The following is a 26,417-nucleotide window of genomic DNA, read 5'->3' on the forward strand; positions in this document are numbered from 1 at the left end:
CCATCACATCTTATGTGCTATTGCCCTTCTCACCTGAAAATGTTATATGTCTACAACAAAATTATGAACACCCTAAGATTTGAGATCCAGGACCATTCATTCATTTATTTAACAAATATTCATTGATCATGTATAACATGCCAGGCACTGTCCTGGGTATCTAAGTTGACTTTCACTGTCAATTAGTTGTGTGGCCTTGACCAAGTGATTTAGCCCCTTTGTGCATCAATTCCCTAATCTGTAAAACTGGAATACTACTACTTTATCACTCTTAGCAGCATCATGAATATTAAATGAAATGAAAAAGTTCTTGGCAGAAGGCCTGGCTCGTAGTAAGTGCTTAATAAATGTTAGCTGCTGTTCTAGTGGAAGCTGAGTTAAAATTATTGAACTCTTTTGGAAATTCTCTCCAGAGAGTTGGCTCCCACTTCAGAGTCCCATAATAATAAAGGAACTCTTCTTCGATAAGATGGACCCCTAGGGGTATATGTTTGTTACTCAGCCAAGTCCAGGTGATTGAAAGGAGGTAGGCGAGATGGTCAAAATCATCCAGAGAAAGAAATGGACCTATATTCAAACATAAAACCCCCATCCCCAGCAGGACCCTACACAGAAGCTCCAATTAAAAAGACTGAAGCCACCTCTGGGCAAAACAGAGATGCAGGTGGAACGTGTGGTCATCCAGAATATGAAGTAAGGTCCTGGACTTGACGTTTGTTTCTTCAGCAGCTGGTTTGGAGGACAAGGTTTTTAGATCAGAAGTGATCCCCTGAGTTTGAGTAAAGGGTTAGTCCTGTCTGTGCCAGTCACAGCCTGCCCAGCCCATCACCTGGAACCAAAAATAATTCTAAAATATGTAGTTGAGTCTTTTCTTTTCTCGCTTTATTTGGTGCCCATTTGGATAACCATGCCACAGTTTTCAAGATCCACAATGAATAACTGTCGCCCCTGCCAGGAGCAGAAATTCCATGAAGTTTTACAGGAAAGAGTTTTTTCCATCCAAGAGCTAAAAGATTCCTATACAAATGGTAAACTTTACTGAGCTCCAGGACTCTAGAAAATGGTTTAACATCCAAAGTCCTCTTTCACCAGCATATGTGAATACATCCCCTTTCTTCCCCAACCTCTAGCATTTGGGAGGGGGAGGATCACTACTATGGTGCTGCTTTAGGGGAAATAGTTAAAAGAAGTTTGTCCTTTTTAGAGCAGAGCAAGCAAATGTTAGCCCCTTAAAGAAGTGTTCATGAAAGATTGTCCTCATTTAGATAAATGCCTTCAAATTTGATGATTTCCCAACCAAAGTGTATAAAAATCAGAATCATTCAACAAGTATTTCTTGACTTCCTACTGTGTCATCAGTGTTCCATTTACTTTTACAACATTGCTACCCTTAAGGAGCTTAAAATCCAGTTGGAGAAAGGAGCCCAACAAACACGTAAAAGAATATGTGAATAAAGAACACAATTGTGTGAGCCAGGTGTAAATGCAATAGAATTTCAGAGCGGGGAACAAGGAGTGAATTCAGGAAGAGACACAAGGGCTTCATGGAGGAGACAACCCAAGTGGGGACTTGAAAATGCTAATTTCAGTTCGTGAAGGTGGGAAGAGGCCATCCACTAAACAGAATCCAATCTGAGCAAGGACTAGATATGTCTATGAGCACAGTTTGTTTGTGGTCCCTCTAGGGACCATTAACTCTTTTTCTCTTTTTCTCTCATTTTGTATCAGTTTCTGGTGCCTTCTGATTTGGGGCCGTTTCTCAGGTTGGCAACCATTTTCCTGGGATGCCCTAGTTCACACAGTATGTACAATGAGACCCAGCTGATGCTCCTCCCTCTTAACTATGATCAGGCTTTGATTTGTGTTGGATTCCAGTGTATTAGAGCATCACCATCTTTGAAGAAAGGAAAGAGACAGAACATAAAGTTCTAAAATCAACACTAAATCAGCCGAGAATCCTGCCTTTTCCCCACCAACTTATATGGAAAACAGCCTGGCTTCAAGGGGCAGCAAGGTTGAGCAAATTTGAGAGGACCCATGTCAAGTCACAGTTCAGAGAAATTCTTTTCGAATGAAAATTAAAATGCCACCTACTTAGCCTTGAGAGATCACAACCAGAACAACTGCTTTGTAATTGTAGCACAATGGAGGAATAAAGAATACAGGATATTGAGTCAAAGTCCTAATTTCGAATCCCAGCCCCTCCACCTTGTAGGGTGATCTTGGGCACATTTGCCTGAGCTTGTCTCTGAGCCTGTCTGGCATGGTTGTTGCAAAGATTAAAGGCAAAGTGTATAAGGGGCTTAAGGTACCTGGTAATAAGTCAAAGAATGACAGTCGTTTACTAGTTTATTGAGATTGTCTTTCTTTGCCAAGTAAAAGTCTAATGGCCTGTCTCATTAAAACATTTGCTGCTCATGCCCTGCAGAATATAAACAGGCAATGTTTCCCTGATGAAAAGTTATGATTCCTTTTGGGTCTGTGATAAGCCTGTAATCTAGGAAGAGGCTAGGGAAAACTTTGAAGATGTTGCCTGCAGGCTAACTAGGGGAAACACCAGTAAATTAGATCTGGTGGTAAGTCAAATAGGATTAGGTTGCAGTCTCTTCACCATTTTTGAAAAAAGATTTTCTCAGTAAATGAATCATGTAAATAGTAACATAAGGGGAATGTTTAGACCATTTCAAAGAATGAATTGAAACAACTATTTACTAAGGTTTATGCATTACTACCAAGTAAAAACTATTATCATTTAAAATGTTCTATCACGCCGAGCATGTTGGGGGGCATTTTATCAGAGGAGGTAACATTTCATGCAGAAGAGAAACACAGCTTCAGAAGGCATTTCACAACAGACTGAATCTTCCAGTGTTCCCCAAAATAGCCCCAACTCACCATGGTTTGGGAGTATGGTTTGGTTTCTATGAGGATGAACAGGATATTAACTTATTTCCCAAGGATTTTTTGAACCATTTTATCCTTCATATTTTCATGAATTCACACTGTTCTTTCTGAAGCTAGTAGTATTTTTCTACTTATATTTGTTTGAAAGAGAGAGACATCAACAATGCACAGGAGGGCCCCACCCAAAAAATTATCTTGTCCAAAATGTCAATCTAAAGAATCAGAATTTCTTGGAGGGAGCCCAGGATTCTGCATTCTTTTTTTTTTTTTTTAAGTTTATTTATTTATTTTGTGAGAGAGGGAGCAAGAGAGAGCATGAGCAGGGGAGGGACAGAGGGAGAGGGAGAGAGGATTCCAAGCAGGCCCTGCACTGCTAACGCAGAGCCCAACGCAGGGCTTGATCTCACAAACTGTGAGATCATGACTTAAGCCAAAATCAAGAGTCAAACACTTAAGCAACTGAGCCACCCAGGCGCCCCCAGGATTCTGCATTCTACTAAGCTTGCCAGGTAAATCTTGAACACACAGGACTCTTACATTATACTTACCTGACACGAATTGTCCTCCAAAGTTTAAAAAAATCATTAAAATCTATTTAAGAAAAATGATTTATTCTCTTGATTCACTCCCAATCCCATTCATTTAAGAATCCCAAGATTTTAAAATCAGACCCTCTGTTTTATGTTGCTTCTTTTGGACAATATTTTCTGGTATAAAAATAGGAATTTGCTGAAAAGGATAATTTTAGCTCAATGTGACCAGTCTAGGATCTTCTCCCTTTTGGGTTGCCAGGCACAGACTGTAAAACTTTGTCTCCAAATGCCCCTTTCCCATGTTCCAAGTCTTCCCTTTGTTTCCACCTCTCACACTAAGGCTTAGGGAGCCACAGACTTGGCTTCTTGTTTCAGGAAGAGAGAACCCAGTTAGCCTCAGTATTGTTTTTAACATTGAATGGCTCCCAATGTCTCACGAGAAAGTGGGCCTCCAACTGCCAAACAGAGATAGATTATAAGTTTGGAAACAAGTGAAGACTTGAAGTAAAACAAACAAAACAAACAAGCAAAAAACTCACAGACATTGGAAATAATAATTGTCTTCCATGCACAGCATAGCACATGTGCTTCTTGAGGAAAAAAAGCAAAGATTGTGTCTTGTTCGCCATTGCAACCCAGCACCTGGCACAATGCCTGCACATAGTATTCAGCAGATAGTTGATGGTTGAATGAATGAATGGACTCAATCAAGGGTCATACTGAGATCATGATGGTACCTGATGGTAGGAGAGAAAGGGAGCGAGAACACAGCAGGATTAGAACAGGGAGCACTGAGTTGGTTGAAAGATAGTTCAACAAAGAGGATGGCCAGCCAAAGAGCATGGTGCAAGATGCACATCCAAGGAGCATGGGGAGCTTGAGCATGATTTAAGAGGGACAAATCTATCAGCTGAGAAACTACAACCAGTGATTCCAGACAGGCCAATAGTCAAAGACCTCCTCAGAACAGCACCAGCTCCACTAGGAGCAGACTCTTGTCAGGGGGTACAGACCTGGAGAAGGGGTCTAGAAATAGCCTTTTTAACTGGATCAAGATTCAGGCAGGCACCCAATGCATGAAGGTGTATAGCACCAGGCTGGAAGCAAGGCAGAAACATAGAGACTGATACAGAACCTAGGTAGCTACATTTTTTAAATTATTATTTTATTTTTTATTTTTTAAAATTTACATCCAAATTAGTTAGCATATAGTGAAACAATGATTTCAGAACTACATTCCTTAATGCCCCTTACCCATTTAGCCCATCCCCCCTCCCACAACCCCTCCAGTAACCAACTGTTTGTTCTCCATATTTATGAGACTCTTCTGTTTTGTCCACCTCCCTGTTTTTCTATTATTTTTGTTTCCCTTCCCTTATGTTCATCTGTTTTGTCTCTTAAAGTCCTCATATGAGTGAAGTCATATGATTTTTGTCTTTCTCTGACTGACTGGTTTCACTTAGCATAATACCCTCCAGTTCCATCCATGTAGTTGCAAATGGCAAGATTTCATTCTTTTTGATTGCCCAGTAATACTCCATTGTATATATATACCACATCTTCTTTATCCATTCATCCATCAATGGACATTTGGGCTCTTTCCATACTTTGGCTATTGTTGATAGTGCTGCTATAGACAGGGGGGGGCATGTGTCCCTTCGAAACAGCACACCTATATCCTGTGGATAAATACCTAGTAGTGAAATTGCTGGGTCATAGGGTAGTTCTATTTTTAGTTTTTTGAGGAACATCCATACTGTCTTCCAGAGTGGCTGCACCAGCTTGCATTCCCACCAACAATGCAAAAGAGATCCTCTTTCTCTTCATCCTCGCCAACATCTGTTGTTGCCTGAGTTGTTAATGTTAGCCATTCTGACAGGTGTAAGGTGGTATCTCATTGTGGTTTTGATTTGTATTTCCCTGATGATGAGTGAAGTTGAGCATTTTTTCATGTGTCGGTTGGCCATCTGGATGTCTTCCTTGGAGAAGTGTCTATTCATGTCTTTTGCCCATTTCTTCACTGGATTTGTTTTTTTTGGGTGTTGAGTTTGATAAGTTCTTTATAGATTTTGGATACTAATCCTTTATCTGATATGTCATTTGCAAATATCTTCTCCCATTCTGTCGATTGCCTTTTAGTTTTGCTGATTGTTTCCTTCACTGTGCAGAAGCTTTTTATTTCGATGAGGTCCCAGTATAGGTAACTACATTTGTTAAGTCCAAGGAACACAAAGATATGAAACATGGGAAATAGACAAATCTGGAAGGAATCGCAATTTAATGTGATAAGTTCTCTAATAGACAATTTAGCAATGAAGTAGAGTGTCTAGGAAATCCACAAACAGAAGAGATAATAAGTGAACTCAGTCAGGAGAGAGTAGGCATGGGCAAAGGCATGCTTTGCGCCACCATGGCTGTGATTGGTTGGGATGGGGTATTAGAAGAACAGGTCAGAGATGAAACAACTGGGCCCAGTTGGAAAGGCCTTCCTTATCTGCCATAGTTTGGAGTTTCTTTAATATTTAATTTAAACATTATATGTGATGCAGTTTTCATGTTAACTTCCAGTCTTTCCTAATTCAAGAAATAAAAACCTCTTATCTTCAGAAAAAAAAAAAAAATCTAAGTAACTGCAGAAAAGCTGTGACTTGGAGAGCATTGGCATGGCCCGAGCTCACAATGGAATACCAGAAACTTAGGCTGTGGCAGTTTACCCAGTCTGGATGCTGCCGGCAACAGCTGAGGGGTGCACAGACTGCCCTGGTTGGGGCTGGCCCTGAAGGGGGTGTGCTGGAGCTCACAGGTAGAGGCTGCAGTGGCTTTACCTAAGACAGGCTGCAGAGAGGGGGTAAGGACCATTCCCCAGAACTGTCTTAAGAGTTCTGTCCTAGGCACCTTCCCAGGTTCACTTTGTAAATCAGTTCAATTCTGTTACCAATTGCTTTGAAATAATTTGGGAAAATACAAATCCAGCCTGGTTTTGTAGTCATATGGCTATCTAGGTAAACAGACAGTTGGCATGGCTGTCCTTGCCAAAATTTCTTGAATTTCACCAGCCTGTTAGGGAATGAGTCCAGCAGCCTGTGCTGAGTGGCAATCTAGCCTTCCAACATAATAAAATATTATTGCATACTCCTCAGAAAAAAGTAGAAATCATAGAAGACTTTTTTCTTCTATTTCTTTTCCAAGGTCAGCAAAACAGTCCATCAATCAAAATAGGTAGCTATCTTTGGGATAGATACTTCATACCAATAGCTATGTAGGTCTCTTTAGTAAGGAAGGATGGGAAGGAAGGAGGTTGCTGGTGGCAAATGGAGCCAATGATCAGGATCAATGGGTATTAAAACAGTACTATAGGCAAAATGTTAAGGACTCAAAGAAGAATAGCCAGTCAATACCCTCCAGAACCCTACAACATAGGTGCCAAGGCAAGATATACACTCCAAGAGGTAAATATTTTACACTTTGGGGTACAAAAGGCAAATATCACACAGGAATCAGAAATTCCTCCAATCTGTTCCAAAGACTCAGGAGGCTCCTCACAGGCCTTTGGAAAACTCACTTGATACACGCACTACACATTTTGAGGAGTGTCTACTTACTGGACCTAGTGCATTACATCACAGTTACCCAAGAATGTGTTCCCCCCATTCTTGCAAGAGAGAGCTGGACAAATGATTCCAGAAATTCAGGGAGAACAAGTAAGAAGCTCATGATTTTCTCAGCCCAAAACCTTTACCCCATGAGTGTCCTTTCCCCAGTAAGACCCTCCCCAAACTGTTCCCAATTCTAGGAAATGGCCCCTGGAGAAGACAAGTCCTTTCCAAACACCCAATCAAGGAGGACAGGACTAGGGCCCACACTCTGACTTTCCCCTATAGGTTTCTTCATCCTAACATCATTCTGGTTCCTGTGCAACTCACTCCCACACCCACCTCTCCTTGTTCATTGAGCTGCTGCCTATTCACACGGCCTGGAAGGGTAAGGGGAGACTGGATTGGAGGGGAAATAAGAGACTGATCTTGAAGAGGGTTTGACTGACAAACAGAAGGTGGAGTTTGGACAATGGGAAGTCATTCAAAAGAAGCAAAAAGCAATATTTTAGGAAGATCAGTCCCTCATTTGTATGTTCCAAGTATATTAACAAAATAGCATTAATTTGGATTAATTGATTTATAAATGTGTTCATTTGGAAAGGGAATAGGCTCTAGTTTACTTTTACATTATCTGAAGGGAACTTTGTAACAAAAATGGCCAACCCACAGCCCCAGGGCTACAGGTGACTCATTAACGTTTCATACTCAGCCCTGAAAAAGGATGGCCTTTACTTCATTGTTGTTGTAATTATAGGTAATATGTCCTTTGAAAGATGTGGCTTAACAAAATGTAGGGAACAGACTAGTTGGAGAAGTAAAGTGGGAACAAACTTGGGATCAGATCAATGTGGTGGCTGAAATCCTGGCCCTTAAACAGCTGGCCTGGTACACAGTAGATACCCAGAGTTAGCTTCCTTACCCTGATGTTGTAAGCTCTGTGAGAATCAACACAGTGATGTGGTTTCCAAAGAGGCTCTGGCTTCTGAATTAACAGAAGTATCATATCCATGACTAAAAAAGTGACAGAACCTCTCAACTTGGTAGAGGTAAAATCTCATTTGCGTATTGTATGAAATACCAAGACGCTTCAAGGGAGATCCTAGAGAAACTGAATATGTGAAAAGTATTACCAAGTATGGTAGGTTATGTAGAATATTCTATGGAAATAGAATTCTATTCCATAGAATTCTATGGAATATTCTATGGAAATAATAATAATAATAATAATAATAATAATAAAGAATATTCTATGGAATTGGGACTCTTTGATCTCAAGACAAAGAAAGATTTGGCTATTTTTAGCATTTGCAGGGCTGTCCTGAGACAGGAGTGTCTGCTTTTATTGTATAGATCCAAGGACTAGAATAGGCTGATAGACAGTTTGTGGCTCAGTTTTTAAAATGGTCTTTATAACTGGCTGCTTCAGGGGGGAGTGAGCTCCCTGTTATAGCTGTAGTCAAGCACAGGTGAGTTGACAAGCTGGCAGAATTATGTAAACACCATTCATGTATCAGACAGGCAATTGGATAGGAAAAGCTCTCAGACTCCTTCCAACACTGAGAGTCTATAATTCTAAACCTAAAAATCAGCTGGTGAAGGAGTAAGGTGAACATTATCAGTCCTATATAGTATAACAACTGAGTTTGGCTTTTGTATTCTGAAAATAAATATGAGATCCTTTTGTTGGCAATGCTAGAGACAGTGGGTCTTAGTGCAATTCAAATTGGCCAACCTCCACCTAATACAAAAAGAGATTATACTTCAGACCAAAGTGTGGTCCTTCTGAGCTCCTTCTGAGAACATCTTGTTTTCAAATAACCTCAAAACACACTTTCTAATTAACAAACATTGATATCCTAGTCATAAATCATTCTCATCTCTTTATTAGTCTCAGTAAAGCCATACTTAATGCAAGGTCTTTTTCACAATATCTAGTATTTTTTATTATTATTTTTTTAACAAAATGACCTGTGGTTTCTTGTACTGTCATTAGAAAGGGCAAAAGACCACAGGAGTATCAGAAGGCAGAACTCAGATATCGAATGTTGTTTATGAACTGAAATAAAAATAGTTTGCCAACATCTTTATTTTGATAACCCTTGTATGCGTAAAAAATATCTTTTCAAATATGTTTTGGAGGATCCGAGCCGATTTGTTTTTCTTGGATGTTTGAGCAATTGACTTTCAATATTTTTATCTCAAAGTATTTTAAAGAATATGTTTTCCCTAAGTTTGAAATTTCCTTGTGTTGAGAATAAATGAGGGGAAAAAATTTTCTGAATCTATGCTCTTAAGAAACTCTGAGATAAGCACATATAAGATAGTAAAATTTATTTTTAGAATTAAGAGTTAAATCCAAATAATCCATAACCAACATAAATATAAAGGACCAAACTCAACAGTTAAAACACAGATTGAAAAGTTGTGTTTAAAAAATACGCCACTGTACACTGTTTACAATAAAAAAATACATTCAATAAAATATAAGGGCACAGAAAGGTTGAAAATAAAAATATTAGAAAATTTATATCAGGAAAATACCAATGGAAAGCTAGTGTGGCTATATTAATATGAGATAAAACAAACAAACTTTATAGTAAAAAAAAAAGTTATTGGTATAAAGAGAACCATTATGTAATGTTAAAAGGAACACTTAACTTAGAAGGTATAATTCTGATCTGAGCTTAATGCTATATCCTCAGCATATATAAAACAAATATTGACAGAACTACAAAGAGAAATTGATAAATCGCCACCACAAGAGATTTAAACACAACTCAGTAATTTATAAATTAAGCAATCCAAAGAAATGTAATAAAATATAAATGTTTGAATAATGCAGTTAAACATGATCTAGTAGGCACACAATGAGGCTACAGTAAAATGTTCTAAGAAGGGTCCAAAATTTTTTGGTTGCATAAAATAGGGCCTATGCAATTACAAGATTAATGGGAAAAAAAACTTATTTTATACATTCTGAGACCCACTTTTTGCACATTTTAACATCTCTAAAATTAGGATGTTTCAGATAATCAATAATGTATCATGATTTAATTGGCCGTGTTTTTCCCTAATGGCTAATAATCGGTTATCCCACAAGGATGCATTTTAAATTCAGTGAAATATTTCCCGTCGGTCTATACTGTGCCAAAAGTAAAACAAAACTTGAACAAACGCTGAACAAAACTGATCAGTCACCTCCTCTCCACCATCCACCCCATCCTCCATGGAAAGAGAGAACTCTAGCCACTCTATTTTGGAGAGTGAGAGATAGACAGAGGGCAGGAGCTGATCACCTACCACATTACAGCCAACTTCATGAGATAGCCAGTTAGCACTATTACAGGGCTTACCATACTTAGGAAAAGCTCACGTTTTTTGAAATACCAAACAGACATCTAACTTTGTTATAAGTCAAAGCAAAGTCATAATGGAAATTAGGAAATACTTAAAATTAGTCAATTATGAAGATGCCACATCACAAACCTTGTGCATGCAAGGTGGTTCTTAGAGGGAAATCTATAGTCTTAAATGTTTATATTAGAAAAGAAGGAAGTTGTAAGTCAATTAGCCAAGCACTGAACTCAAGACATTAGATAACAACAGAGTAAACCCCTCTAAAAAATAGATAAAAGTATGAAAGTAAGAACAGATTAGAAAACAAGATAACTGGAGAAGGGGGCACCTGGCTGGACACAGTCAGTGGAGCGTGTGACTCTTGATTTCAGGGTTGTGAGTTCGAGCCCCACACTGGGTGTAGAGATTGCTTAAAAATAAAATCTTTTTTTTAAAAAAAGATACATAGAGAAGTACATAGAGTAGTACATAGAGAAGTAATAGGAAATATTATTTATTATATGTATGTAATAGGAAACTATTAGTTGGGGGCAAGGTAGATAAAAAAGAAAAATAGACAGTGTGTCTGATAACACACTGGTCAGTTCTGGACGGGGGACAGGTCACACTCACTGCTGTTACAGGTTGGATCAGTGCTGGAGGGAGATCATTAACCAAGGGAACCAAGAAAACACATGCTGATTGAGTTTATCTTTCACCTATGTCTGGGTCTATGGAAGCCTTTGTACACAAAATGGATGTTATAAAATACTGTACGATGTTTACATGTTACTCTCCACCATTCTTATCATGAGCTATAATTTGCCAGGTTACTACAAAACCCCCGATTTCTGAGGCCGCTTACCCTTCCAATCACTATGGTTTTTGAAGTTTATGGTTCTGCTTTTTCCAGCCTCTCATCTCTCAGTATTATACATGTGTCTTCTATTCTAGATGTCCTCTTTCTAATTTGACAGCTTAAGATATCAGATATCAGACAAGCTTCTATAATTTGTACATAAAGTGAGAAGTCCTAGTCTCTAACTAAGAAAGAACTTGAGACAAAGTGTATGCCCTAAGTATACAACCTTTAGTGTATGATCGGTGTGTCCATTCGTGCCTGCTCCTGGGTTATTGAGGTTATTACGAATGCTTGAGTCTTTTGGGTTGAGTGTTCTAGATTAATGAATCCAGTTGTGACAGACACAATTGTAGGAAGAAGTGCACAATTTAAAGAGGATCCAAAAAGTGTGTATGAGTGGAAAGGAGGAGAAGGAGAGGGGGAATGACAGGGAGTGGGAGAGAGAAAGAGAGAGAGAAGAAGGAGGTGGTGGAGGAGGAGGAAGAGAATAGAGGTGTTGTAAGGAGAAGGAAGGAAGTGGAGGAAGAGGAGGAGGAAAAAGGAGGCGGAGAGGAAGGAGGAGGCAGGAAGAGGTGGAGGAGGAAGGAAGAGGTGGAGGAGGAGGAGTGGAAAGGAGGAGCAAAGGAAGGACTGATTACCAGTTTGGGAAATGGGCCAAAAAGAAGAGAGAGCCTGAAAGGATCTCCTTTCTGCCAACACTGAAGTAATTGCCAGTTCCTTAAATGGTCCAAAATTGGCAAAATCCATGGACTAGGCTATCACAGAACAGGAGGAGACAGCAGCCAAACCCAGACCATATCATCCTGGTTGGCAATTTATGGTCACATTGCACCAAATCACAAGCTGTGCCACGGTCCTCACATGTCTTCGGATCTGGACATTGTTTGGGACTGATATGACTTACATCGTTTGCAAGCTCTTCCTTCTGCTTCCTACAGAATGATAAAGTCTCACAAGAGTATATAAACACCTTTCCTTTTGCAAAGCAACCAGCTCTCACCTATTCAGTAGGAAATTCAAAGGTCAGTGATTTAATTTATATTTCCCCAAAACAAGAGTCAGTCTGTGCCACAGGCAATACATAACTAGCATTCCTTTGCCATTACTGTGGTTGCTAGAACAGATGTTAGTGTAGTGCCCAAAGCAGTGGGCTTAATGTTTTGTTTCTTTAAAAAAAAATTAAAAAGTATTTGAATAAGTGACAACTAAAATATTCCTGGGTTTCTTTTACACACAACCCAGTGTCAGGAGAACTACTTCATTTGCAGGCCAAGGAAATATGAAAGGTAACTTATTCTGAATTTATTAAATTGCTAAGGCAATTTATTTTACCTTCATTGCCCAAATTCATAGAATTGGAAAAAGATATCTAAAAGCTCAAGGTTTTGAGCTTGTGTATAAAAGGTACAAACTCAACCTAAATGAATATATAACAAATGTGGCTGATAGAGTCCAATCTGGCAACCTCAGGTGGCCTTTACCTGCTAGGCTTAAAATTTGTGAATGCACTGACTCCTAATAGATAAAGATGTTTGAGGATGATCAAAAACTTATATTCCATACTTCCTCACTCTAAGTGATGTCTGTCCCTCCTTCGGTGCCTTTGATCACATTTCACTTTCCTTCTGGAATGCCCTCTCCTTTTCTCCACCTACCCACATTTCACTGTGGCTTCAAGGCCTGCCAAGTACTGCCTGGACCTGCCCCAGGATGCCTCACTGACCTTGGCAAGCCTCCTGAACGCTCTCTGCTCTGAGCTCAAGCATTGTGGTTTGTAGCATCATTTCAAGTTTAAGCACACATACCCCATACTGCTCCTTGAGCGAGCCCTGTGAATCAGTCCTGAATAACTAACTGGACACTGATGACATCTTCCAAGAGCGGAGACTGACTGTGTTCATCTTTCTGTGTCTCCTGCTGCTGACCATGTGTTAGAAACTCAACAGAAAATGATTAGTTGGTTTCCAGATACTCTGTAATTCAGTTTAGAGACATAGTTTTGAGAAATCAATCATCATGGTCACCAATGGTAAAGCATCTATCTCCGTGAGGCACCATCCAAATCATAGGCCTGGCTTCTACCTTTCCAAGTTTATAATCTAAGGCTAACAGTATATAGTAGGTATGCTTACTTGCTGATAATAGGTAATAATGATACTAATATGGGAGGGATGGCCAAGAAGGCCAGTTGAGCACATACATTAAATAAAGAGCTACATTAAAGGCAAGTAGACCAGTCCCTGTAATGGAACAAAAAATGAAAACGAGAAATTAGCCTTTCTTTTCCAGTGTCATCATATTTGAATATTACCAAGTAACTTTCTCTCTAATCCTATTTCAACAGCCCACTCACAGGAACTAAGGCATTTTGAGTACTAACGAGCCACATCTTGTCTGCATTATTCTCTAAAAACTGGTTTTGATTAACGAGCTATATGCATTTTAGGGAGAGAAAAGAAAGTGCTGAATGAATCCAAGATATACTTATTATCACCCTTCCCATCATAAGTGAGATGAAGTGTCTCTACTAGGTCAGGGTGACAAGAAGACCAAGATGATACTGGAAAACCTTGATATGGAGGGTCCTTCCATGACAAAGGACCTCAGAGCTTGAGTTTGAAGGAATACAGCATCAATCTTTCCCTTAATTGCATACTGACGATGGCTTATCTAGTGCTTCTGGTATTATTCATATAAGCCATAAGATTTATAGCAAACTACAATTTGCATGTCCAAATGATTGCTGCTCCTTCAAAATATTTACCTTGGAAAGCCATATACTTTGTCCAACAACGCTGTCACAATGCCAACTATGTTCTGCACTCCTGCTCTGAAATGACCATAACTTCAAAGTCACATAACTTTGAATATCCTCAATAGGGGAATAGGGAAACATCATCATCTGATATGAAAACCACCTCTAATAGTTGTGGGAACTGGGTCTAGTGAATGGTAGTTTATCAAGCTGGGAACCTCCTTGGTGAAAAGAAAAGCATGACTAAGAAGGTATAAGATTTTCTTTTCGTGGCCTACAAATTGGTTTCAGAAACAGTTCCAAGGGAGGTGTTTCAGAATGGCTTTGAGCAATGGCTGTGTCACTGGAGAGTCTCCAGCATCCAAAGCCACTAGTTTAGAGGGAATTAGATTCACTTGGATGTGGGGGGTTTGCTATGGCACTATAAGAACAACCTCATTACTTTACAGCCACACTTTTTAAGAAGAGTTCCACTAGGGTTTAGGTAATTCTCACCTCATATTTTCTCTATACTGCTTACTCTGTGGGTTAAGGAATCCAATGTCTTCAATACCTATCAATTTGATTGCCATTTCTAGCCCAGGTAGATTACCTCTCAGGTGGCAGGAATGAAGCATAATGTTTGCTTATGTTTTACCAACATTAATTTTGATCACCTTTAATGAGAGCTATTAAATTTACCATCGGGAAACCCACTTGGGCTTCCCTTTCCTTGACACTGGTATGGATATCTGAGGGCATGTGGTTTCCCAAATACCTAACCTGCAACCACCTAGTGACACCATAGCTCCAGCCACAGTTAGCAAGAGATTGTTTACAGGAATCAAATTCATTTGCCTAGGCCAAGCCTGGGCACATCACCAGGAACATGACGTGGTGTTGTGTGAAGCAAGGGGTGAAGCAAGGGGTGAACAGAAAGGGAAATCAGATCTATTGAAGGATGGCCATGTGCCAGGAGCTTCACATCTCTTACCTCATTAAGGATCAAATCAATCCTGGGAAGTAGGAATTATCTCAATTTCATATATATAGGGAAAAGGAAGTTTAAGAGAAGTTAAGTAACTTATCTAAAGTCTGCATATTAATAAGTGGAAGAATGAGGATTTAAATGATCTTTTACTGGGGTACCTGGGCAGCTCAGTCAGTTGAGCATGTAACTTCTGATTTCAGCTCAGGTCATGATCCCAGGGTCATGAGATCAAGCCCTGCGTCAAGCTCCACACTCAGCGTGGAGCCTGCTTGGGATTCTCTCTCTCTCTCTCTCTCTCTCTCTCTCTCTCTCTCTGTCTCCCTCCTTCCCTCCTTCCCTCTGCCCCTCTTTCCCACTTACACTCTCTCTCTCTCTTTAAAAAATAAATCAAATAAATAAATAAATAAATAATCTTTTCCTGATTCCAAAACCCAAGCTCTTTGCACTGAAGTTAGTGAAGTTAGTTTCCAGGGACGGGGCCATGGTGGGAGAGGTGAGCAGCCTCGGGCGACATCGGCTCCAGTGCCACTTCTGCCACCCACTAGCTATGGAAGGTGTCAGCCTGCTAAATTCTAATTTTCCTCCGTCGAATAAATACTTGAGTGACTAGCCCTTTAATGTTTGAAACACTATGCTATGTCTCAAAATTACAAAGATGAGTAAAGTCAGACTTGAGTCATCTAGGGGCTCAGTGAGAGAGACAAATACGTAATGATATCATTTCTATAATACACAGTAGATGCTAAAGTAGACATATAAAATGAGAGCACAGACTCAGAGTTCATTGGTAGTATTTACTTGTCTGTGTTCCCCACTCAACTACAAGGTCTGCGATTGCAAAGACCATGTCCATCTTTTATGCCAGTGCCTGTAGAGGGCCTCACACAGTAGATGTTTAGTAAGTAGGCAAGGGAGGAATTAAAGGAGTGTTGCCTGAGCTAAGACTCGAAAGATGAGAAACAGCTACCCAAACAATACAAGGAATAAAGGGTGTTTCAGGGAGAAGAACGTGAGAGAACAGTACAGTAAGGTGTGCCTAGGTTTACTTTTGTCAAAGCACAAAGTATAAGGAGGGAAGTGAAGAGGAGAGGAGGTTGGAGGAATAAGAGAGGCCAGGTGGTGTAGGGCCTTCAGGTAAGGACCCATAATGAATTCTGGGGATTTGATGGACACCCTGAAACTGTCATCAAAATTTGTGAGCTTGTGCGTAAACGTGAATGTGTACTTTTCTGGGCAAAGGGGTGTATCACTTTCATCAAATTCTCAAATGATACAAACCTGTGCAGACAAGGAGGAGGAGCTGTTAGGGCTATCAGAACAACATTCTAGACAGATGACTCTAGATGCAGCTGTAGAGGATGGAATTTGGGATAGCAAGATGGTGGTAGAGAAACCAGTGGAGAGCTGCCACTGTCCAGGAAAGAAATAGTAAGGTTCTAACCCTGATCCGTAGTGTTGAGGGGGAGTAGACAGGGGCAGATCCAAGAAGAGGTTAGGTTGGTAAGTAGTGCCATTGAATGAGGAGAGGAGAACAAGCAGGCTTGAAGGGGAGAACAATGAGCTCAGTTTGTTGACTCTGAGGCATCAGTAAGACCTGCCAGATACTTGAATGACCCCGATTGTAACACTGAAGCATAAAGAGAGATCTGGGCTAGAGATAAAGATGCGAGTCCTCAGTATTGAGATGAGAGTTTAAACTCTGAAGGGAAATGAGACAGCCCGCGGAAAGTGTCACACAGAAAAAAACCAGCACAGATCAAGAGTGCATCCATGGGTTGCACAACACTGTAGATGTACTGAACACTCCTGAATTGTACACTTGGAAACGGTTAAAATGGCAAATTTTACGTGTATATTTTTCACCATAATTTTTCAAAGCGAATTTAAAAAGCAGACTCACTTCAAGCAAAATAAAAAGTATATACCTTTCTAAAAACAAAAAATGGATCCATAGTGCATGCAAATATTTAAGGGACTGCGTACAAGGAGGAGCCCGTGAGGAAGGTGGGTAAGGGATAATCAGATAGGAGGAATGAAGTTCAGGACAGTCCAGTAACTGTCACAGATGCCAGAGGAATAGGACTCCAATAAAAGTGCAGGGCGGTTTGGGTGGAGATGTTAGATAATCGCTAAGGTTGCTTCCAGAAATAACAGTCAGAATATATAAGCTATGAGAGAGAGAATCTTGGTCTCTGGGGCTTGCCTATCCGGAACGTCTCAGCAGCAATAAAATGACTTAAATTTCATCTTACAAAATAAAACCTGCCCGTGCTCCGCCAGTTTTGTCTGGGCAGGAAACAGAGCTCAGAGCAGCTGCTGAGAATGGTTCTATATTCCACTTCAGAGCACTGGAATGTGACACCTCCCAAGCGCCAGCCTGTGCCCTGGGAGGGAGGAAAGGAGCCTGGAGCCAAGGGGGCTGCAACAGGGAATGTAGGACCCCACCCCCCACCCCCACAGCCTCCGTGGGGTCTCTCATCTGGAGAGGACAAGTCTCTTTGACTCTGCACATTTCCCTCTCGCCACGATGGCCTCTTCGGTATTTAGAACAAGCAGATTGCCATGAGATCACAAGGTCATAGACCAGAACTGCCCCTGGAGAAAGGGTCATTTTCCCCTCAGGGCTTTCCAACAGTGCTTCAAACTCACCCTCACTCAGTACCAGAGAAAGAGGGTCAGGGGCTGGGGCGGGGGCGGGGGGAGAAGATGAAGAGGGGCCACTGGGTAGCCTCATGCAGTAGCAAACTCACCTCCTGCGTCCTGGACTGCCCTGTGGCATCATCGGTTACCAACTGAATCCAGGGAAATAGCATTGCCAGCTTTTAAGAAGCTTGAATGGATCATCAGCTATTTTCTTGTCATATTTTTGGCAGGGTTTGGCTGAGAGCCCTTCAATGTGGCAGAATAAACCTGCTAATTCATTCTTTCGTGTTAAATGTTTAAAAGATAGCCTAGTCTAACCACGTGGAAGGATCTGATATCTTCAGTAATTCAGTGTTAATACTCAGGATCTGTTAGACCTGGCATAGATCATTTAGAGCGACCGCAAACCCACCACCGTCACTGAGGCTCTCATAACCACTTGGTTAATAATCCATGTGAGCTGTTGTCAAACATAATAGTTACCATTGCCAGGGCCCATCCTGGGAGAAGTTAAAATAAGATATTAGAGGGGACATTGTAGTGGGGGCAATAAAGCATGTGAACAAACAGAAATGAGACACCCCCCCTCCAAAATGATATGTGAACTTCAGTATTGCCTTTATTATGGTAGGCTAAAGACTGGCTGAGTGTGGCAGCAAATGGGCTGGAAACTGAAGCCCAGGATTAAATAGGTTTACCAGCCTCATCATGGGCAGGGGGCCTGTCCAGGGAAGACTTCAAGCCAGCAGCAGAGTTACTGGACAGCCGAGGTTTGAGCTGCAAGGTTGCTTATTTGAACGGGTCCCTCCTAGTTCTCCTACAGCTCTGGGAGGGGCCCTCATAATTGTGCAATTATACTTTTATGTTCTTTCTCTTAAAGAGGCACCCCCCTCAAAAAAATTGTATAAGCATCAGACCTCCTGGCAAAACCAGCTTGATATTGCAGAAGAGGAGAGAAGGCCCTGTCTCAGATAGCTAGCTCACAAGTTCAGTGGGAGCCAGCCTCCCTGGGGGCTGCTCCCTGGGGGCAGCATGTTCTAGGAGTGACAGGGGGAACAGATCACATCGTGCTTGGTTCACTCTGGCCTTCTTTACCTAATGAGTAAAGTGGAAGAGAAGGTCTGCACACATAGGGAGCCCTCAACATGGAAAGACGCACAGCAGTGGGGAAGAACGTTCCCTCCTTACCTAAGACACCTCACTGGCCACATAATAACCCATGCCGGGCAGCGGGCAGGATCCCAGTCCAAACCCAACTGTGAGATGGGGAATAGCACAAAGTTTCTTTAATTTGAGTCTCCCCCAGTCTCCCAATGATTCTTCTCAATGTTATCCTCCTCTCTTTACCATGGCAACCCACAAGACAAAACCAAAAGGAGCAGCAATGCTTGGTGCTCTGTTGTCCAGAGGCCTGCTTCTCTCTCATCACAGCACAAACAGGCCCAGGCCAAATCCCTCACGCTCATGCCCTGCATCAGAAATCCAAAATTACCTACAACCTACCAAGTAAGAGATGCTTCCATTATTCAGGTTTCCAAATCTATATCCTTGAAGACAGTGCTTCCTTGTCTTAAAAGAGATGCCCTTATTTGGTGAGCTGGCAACAGAAGGAACTAAAGAAATCTATGATGCAGGGATTTGGACTGTCAAGCCAGGCAGCCCTCCGGGATGGTTACCCTAGCAATGAGGACCTGGCTGGAGGGAAGGAGCAGGGCTGAGCACCGCGCCTTCATATTTAAGAAGGCATGAAATTATTCACCGAAGGAAATGGATGATTACCCTCCCCCCGAACTGGAAGAAGCACCACCGTAGGCTGCCTGCGTTCCCACCTGCCTTTCAGCTCTATTCACATACCCCAGAACCCCCCCACCTGTAATTATTGTTTAATTAAAGGGCCCTGTTGGTGTTTTACAACTTTTCATTTTTTAAATAAAACAAGAATTTAACTTGTGTTGAGATTTAGGCTGTCAGAAAAATCACAGTGGTAGGAATCAATCTTTGCTATTTATCTGCTTCTTTTTTTTCTCTGAAATCTTTTGAAGGTTTCTGGAAAATTACACACAAGAGCTGCCCAGCAAGGGCAGGCATCATAGTCTAAGAGTTTGCTAAGCAAGTCAGCTCCTGCTCTCTTGGTGTCATAAAATCAGGTCCCTTCCCCTCCCCAGTGAGGGCTCTCAGAGAGCTTGGAGTATGTGTCTATGTCACCCTGGAGGCTGGTACCTGTTGAAATTACGAGGTCTCAGAAGCCACTTTGCTCTCTGTCAGCTGGCCATCCACAACAGGGCCTGTACAGACACAATTCCGTAACAGGGCCACTGACCTAAATGGCCCCACTCAGTCCTGTGGTGCGACCGTGTGGGCCTGGGGGCGAGAGGGTCTCTTCAGTCTTGACCATCTTTGCCCTGGTGAAGGGGGAGAGCAGAGGCTAAGCCCATACACCTGTCCTAAGTCAGGATGAGAGAACAGACAGCCCGCGACCCTCCTGGAATTATCCAGCAATAAGCTTTGGGGAGCAGGCCCACGGGGCATGCCAGCAGACCGTGAGCTGGGACACAGGAGGGCAGGCCAGTGGCTAGAGCCCAAGGAGTCAAGGCAATTGGTACCAGAGCAAAAGAATGGAGCCGGGCTCCATTGTGGGGGCTCTGAAACATTCCACATGCCTTCCAGCCAATGGCAGAGCCTGCTCCTTAGCACCCAAGAGGGTTCTTCATTTTGGGACTTGGTAAAGATGCAAAAGAACTGGTTTAGAATAAGCGACTGATTTTGTGAATGAAGCAAATACCATTTACTAAACAGTGCAGATGTGTACGTGTTTGTATGCTATATACTGATACATATTCAACAGGTTCTGTAGGGCCATCCTCACGTATGTTGTCAGTCCCTCCTCAACAAGGTTACGGAGTGAAACTGCAAGCCAAGACTATAAGAGGAAGGCGGGCCCTGCTGTGGTCCATTCCAGTTTTGCAACATTAAAATTGTGGGCATATAAATGTCTGTAAGTGGTTTGTATGTGGGAGGTCCCAGCTAAGGTCTTCGCTGAGTTTCCATTTTCCTTACCTGCAAAAAGGGAGTAACAATTCCTACAAGACTGCTTTCACAAGGCGCATTTAATTAAATGAGATAATACATACATACGCTTTACATAGCACCAGCAACACAGGCAGCACACAATAATGGTCAGCCATTGTTAGTAAAATCAGGGCCAAACTTGTCCATGAAAATGTAAACGTTTCCGAAGGGTGACCCTGTAAAGTGTCATCCTGAAAGAACCGGACAGCATTGCGGCAGACCTCCACCTGGGCCTTTGACCCCCAATCTCTCCCTCCTTGAGGCCATACTCTAGAATGTCAAAAGCACTTGCTTCCCAAGAAACAAATCCAATAACGGTGCACCGGAGTCCCCTTGGCTCCGAATAGAAGCCATGCTCCTCTGCTCAGCTTGCACAGCCTCTCACAGTGACGTCCCCACTTCCCTTCCACTCCTACCCAATGCCTTTCTCTGCAGGAATGCCAGCTTCTCCTCCACCCTGCAGGCCCAGAGCTCAGTGCCACCTCCCAAGCACTCGGTTCTTAGCACTTGCTGAAAGACTGCTGGTTACACCTGTGAAGTGTGGAACCAAACATCCCAGATTCAATTCCGCTCTCTTCCTGTGACGTAGCGAAGTTTCTTTACCTGTCCTTGCCTTAGTATTTCTATCTATAAGATGTGAGAAATAATATTATTAAATTCATTTGGTTGTTAATGAGAATTAAGTGAGGTAACATACAGAAAGCATGTTAGTATATACAGTTAGTCCCTGACACATAGTAAGTACTCGGTAAATATTACCTGCGCTTATAGTAATTATCATCATCATCATCATTCGACAAGAATGTAAATTCTTTTTTTTTAATGGTTATTTATTTATTTTGAGGGAGAGAGAGAGAGCAGGGGAGGGTCATAGAAAGGGAGAGAGAGAATCCCAAGCAGGCTCCACACTATGGGCACAGAGCAGATGAACCGTAAGATCATGACCTGAGCCAAAATCAAGAGTTGGATGCTTAATCAACTGAACCACCCAGGTGTCCCCAAAATGTAAATTCTATAAGAATAGAGACTGTCTATATCATTCACTGCCTGACACATGAAAGGTGCTCAGTGTACAGCTGTTGAATAACACCCAGCCCCCGGCATGTGGTTCACTGTTTCTACAACTCCCTCAGCAGACTATGAGCGCCTTGGTTCTGTCTAATCAATCCTGCATCTCTGAGGTCTGTTCAGTGGGCACAAAACAGATCCTCAATAAACGTTTGCTGAATGAGTATGCGAAGGAACTCTGAGGTTCCATGTGCATGCTATATCCCAGGAAAACATTGGCTCCAGGCCGAGGTTTATCAAAAATTCATACCCTAAGTTTGATGGTGACCCTTTTGCACTCGGTATATATGTAATGGTTGGGGGAAGATCTTGAAAAGCAGGCAGTGCATTTGGGGGCTGCTTCTGGGCCTGTCTCCAGAGCAGGACAAAGTGCCTCCAGGAGCTCCTGGCCCTGTGCATGCTCACTCCCCCTCCCCCTGCACCTTGCCCCCTCTGAGCGCCACAGCTGTGCTCCTCCACAGCCGGGGAGAGCTGTGCCTGGTAAGGGGCAGACCAAGCCTGGCTGGAGGGAAGCCAAACATAGGTGGCTTCCTGGTCTCAATCCAGGAAGTCTTCCCCCAGTATGGAAGCCTCCTCTCTTTCCTGGTGGGCCGGGTCTTTCTCCCTCCCTGCTTCACAGGAAACCTTCTCCTTCTTCCAGAAGGAAGTATAAACATTTCCCCACAGTATCTGAGCTTTTCTGCTTCGGTTCTTCTATGTAAAATGAAAAGAAAATCAGGAGGGTGGAGAGATTGAGTATAATGTGAATAAATGCAGTCTTTGCTAAATTATAACTCAATACCAAAAGACTGCTGTTTTATGAGACTTTCAGTAACCAAAACTATTTATTATTCTAAGTGCAAGCAGATTTATGATCTGAAACGCCCACCATGTTTGCTGTTCTGAGGAACTGGAGGGAGGGCGAGGTACAGTGCAGTGTTTGACATGATAGCCTTCATGCCAGCTGTGCGGCTGTGTCTACCGGCCCCTGAAGTAGCTCATCTGTCTTCCCGTCAGTGCAGTGGGGCAGCTGAGGGTTAGTATCTCCATTTATGGGTGTGGAACATAGAGACTGAGAGGTTACGAGAGTTGTTCTTGACTAACAGTAAGTTTGGGAAACACACATGCGTCTCGCCAAGAGCATCCCTCTTTACCACAGCTCATGCATAAGTGTTGTGGGTCCAGCAGCATCCTCCCTACCATGGCCATGTCCCTCCTCCGGCCCCTGTGCTCTCTCCCCACCCACTGCCCAGCCCTACACCTGCACCTGCGAGGGTGCACCTCCCTCAGGGGCCATCTGGCATTCCCAAGCCTTGGCTGGGCGGGGCCAGGGTGTTTAGTTCCCTGGTTTTTTGGTCAAAGACATTCCAGGGAGTAAGAGCTACCTTTAAACGGCTTCCAGTAGCCCCCGCCAAGCGCTCAGAGTGGGAGTGAGTCAAGTCCCAACTCTGCCATTAACCTGCTGTGCTGCCCTGAATAGGCCACCCAACCTCGCTCCTCATAAACGGGCTAGGGGGTGGGGGGCAGCTTGGAGAATCTGGTCATGCTGTGAGCAGTCTCCCCCTGAAAACACAGGCCCTGAAGATCATGAGTGTAATTTCGAGAGGGTCACAAGCTTCCATCCCCTTGAGCCCCTCTGTGTACCCCATAGGTCCACTGGCCCTGGGTAAGAACCTCTGGGCCAGTGAGCTTGGGCACCAAAGCATCTACCTGGAGCCCCAAGTACAGATTTTTAAAGAACAACTTCAGTAGTTTATCTTCTTACTACAAGTTGTTTAAAAAAAAGAAAACGAGGGGCGCCTGGGTGGCTCAGTCGGTTAAGCGTCCGACTTCAGCTCAGGTCATGATCTCGCAGTCCGTGAGTTCGAGCCCCGCGTCGGGCTCTGTGCTGACCGCTCAGAGCCTGGAGCCTGTTTTGAATTCTGTGTCTCCCTCTCTCTCTGACCCTCCCCCATTCATGCTCTGTCTCTCTCTGTCTCAAAAATAAATAAACGTTAAAAAAAATTTTTTTAAAAAAAGAAAAAGAAAACGATTGGGACACCTGGAAGGCTCAGTCGGTTAAGCATCCGACTTCAGCTCAGGTCATGATCTCACAGTTCGGGAGTTCAAGCTCCAAGTCAGGCTCTGCTGATGGCTCAGAGCCTGGAACTGGCTTCAGATTCTGTGTTTCCCTCTCTCTCCCTGCCCTTCCATCCCCCTCAAAAATAATGAACATAAAAAAAATATTTTTTTTAAAAAAAAAACGATTTTTTAAAAAAGAAAATTATCATAAACCCACTGCCTGCAAAACTACTATTAATAATATCCCTCAGTCTTTCTCTCTCACTAATTTATACATAAATCCACTTATGTCAGAAATGGTTTCACATGTCATTTAACTATTATTTGAAAACAGAAAACAATGTCTATACAGTAATTGGTTGCATGGGAGTTCTGTAATGTATTGTTAGCCATTCCCTAATTCAAAACAACATTTAGGTTGTTTTCCATGGTGATGCTTATGATCAGTTGTCATCATCTGTGCAAACATACCTGATTATTTTGGGGAACTAAACGTGGAATTTCCAGCTTTACTCAGAAAGGGTACCATGACAACTAATACCTATGACAATTTGCTCCTCAGCTTGCCCTCCCCCACCCTCACCCTCAAAAGTTTTCACTCCCGCCAGCTGGAGGTGAGGGCGGGTGGAGGGGGCTTAAATCTGCTTCCCTGAACCAGCAGCCCTAGAATACTGACACCGAGTGGGATCTCTGCTAAAAGGTAACAACCATCTCAGACACAACTGTGTCTATTTGCAGTAACAACCGTGTCAGTAACAACCGTGTCTATTTACAGGACCGGCCTAGGCACGTTTTGAAGTGGGTAAAATTTGTCTTTGGTGCCTGCCTTGCCCCCTGGCCGGAACTTGACAGCCACTTGATCTGACAGCAGCCTTGACTCAGCCACCACTCCCCTTGCCTCCCGGGTTCTCTTTCAGCCGCTCCACCCGCGCCCCCCCCCCGCCCCCGTGCCTGGAATCCATCTGCCCTTTATTTCGTCCTATCAGCTGGCTCTAGACTTCGCCTCCTGGATCAGTTCTGGGCATCACTGGGAACGGGATGGGGGGAGCAGGCTGAATCCTGAGCAGAACTGTCCACAGTGCAAGGCAGGTGGTAGCAGGAACAGCAGACCCAGGGAGTAGGAGGATGTCACCAGGCAGAGGGTGATGGGCCAGAGGCAAAGGCAGTCGTCGGCCACCTCAATGCCTGGTTATGTGGGCAACCACCCACCCTGGCTGTTGCAGGGTTGGTCCTTCAGAATGCTGTTCCTAGAGGGGGCGCCTGGGTGGCTCAGTCAGTTGAGCATCAGAGCCTCCGACTCTTGATTTCGGCTCAGGTCATGATCTCACCATTGGTGGGATCGAGCCCCGTGTCGGGCTCTGTGCTGACAGTGCTTAGGCTGCTTGGGATCTTCTCTCTCCCTCTCTCTGCCCCTCCCCTCTCACCCTCTCTGTCTCTCTCAAAATAAACAAACTTTATATTATAGATATAGAGATAGAGATAGAGATAGAGATAGAGATAGAGATAGAGATAGAGATATATTTTGATATACATATCAAAATAAACAAACACATATAATATATATATACATATATATGTGTGTATGTGTGTGTGTGTGTGTGTGTGTGTGTGTTCAGAGACGAGCAGGGCCTTCTGAAAAGACAAATGAAGGGCCATTTCTCGAGAGAATCGGCTATGTGGAGTGTGTTGTCCAGAATGTTCGGCAGAGTTTCAACCTTCTGGTTTTTTTTTTTTTGTTTGTTTTGTTTTTTTGGCAAACTGTGCTCTTCTCTGGGCCTTAAGTCTGCATATCAGTGATGGGAATGCGGGGAGGGAGAGGCTACAGGTGTCTCTGGCTGCCCACATGGCCGACCCGCTGCTGACCACCCTCTTTCTTGGTCCCACAGTCGGATGGCTCCATCCTGGCAATTGCCCTGCTGATCCTGTTCCTGCTCCTGGCCCTGGCTCTCCTCTGGTGGTTCTGGCCCCTCTGCTGCACCGTGGTAAGTGCCCCAAGCTCCTCTTCCTCACCTCAGGCCTCAGGCAGAAGGTGATACAAGGTTAACAGGACCATCAGTAGGAGACGGTGACAAAAAACTACGTAAAGATTAAGGACAAATTTTGCATTGTTTATGTAATTTGTACAAAGTTGGCACAAACTAACATTGCTTGATGGAACCGCAAGTCATTGGGAATCAGTACGGGTAGGGAGTGAGACTGCTAGCCTTTAGGTAGGGCCGTCCAGGTGCCCGCTCTGGTTCTAGTGCTCAGGAAGGACCCCCAGAATGTTGTAAATGGCGAGTGTTATTTGACATGAATCTCACACGCGCGCGCATATACGCGCTCACACACACGTTGAGTTGCACCCGCTAATACTCTTTCAAGACGACGCTGGCCTTGGCAGCCAGTCTGCCCATCTGAGGGAGTCCCGTTGACCTCTTTATTTTTAATAATAATGAGTGGCACCTGCCTTCATTTCGTTACTTGTAGCTAACATTTATAGGACACATCTACCCCGTGCCCAGACTAGTCTAACCACTTAGGCTATGAGATGGATAAAAATCTGTCCCCTCCCCATCATGCTCGTCAGGAGCCACCACATGGCCCTGGCTAGTGTCTCCCCAAATAGCTTCAGGCCTGGCATAACCTGCCATCACCTGCT

The 26,417-nt window shown here is 43.0% G+C and overlaps 1 protein-coding gene across 1 annotated transcript in view; it reads left to right on the plus strand.

Moving 5' to 3' along the window:
• The window catches only part of ANTXR1 (ANTXR cell adhesion molecule 1), a 220,721-nt gene that overhangs the window by 106,976 nt on the left and 87,328 nt on the right, over positions 1–26,417 (plus strand). The window contains exon 13 of the mRNA XM_030310743.2: positions 25,663–25,758. Coding sequence (XP_030166603.1) covers positions 25,663–25,758 — 96 coding nt within the window. The remainder of the gene's footprint in view (positions 1–25,662; positions 25,759–26,417) is intronic.

This window comes from Lynx canadensis, chromosome A3, assembly GCF_007474595.2.
Source record: "Lynx canadensis isolate LIC74 chromosome A3, mLynCan4.pri.v2, whole genome shotgun sequence".
Classification (NCBI taxonomy): Eukaryota; Metazoa; Chordata; class Mammalia; order Carnivora; family Felidae; genus Lynx; species Lynx canadensis.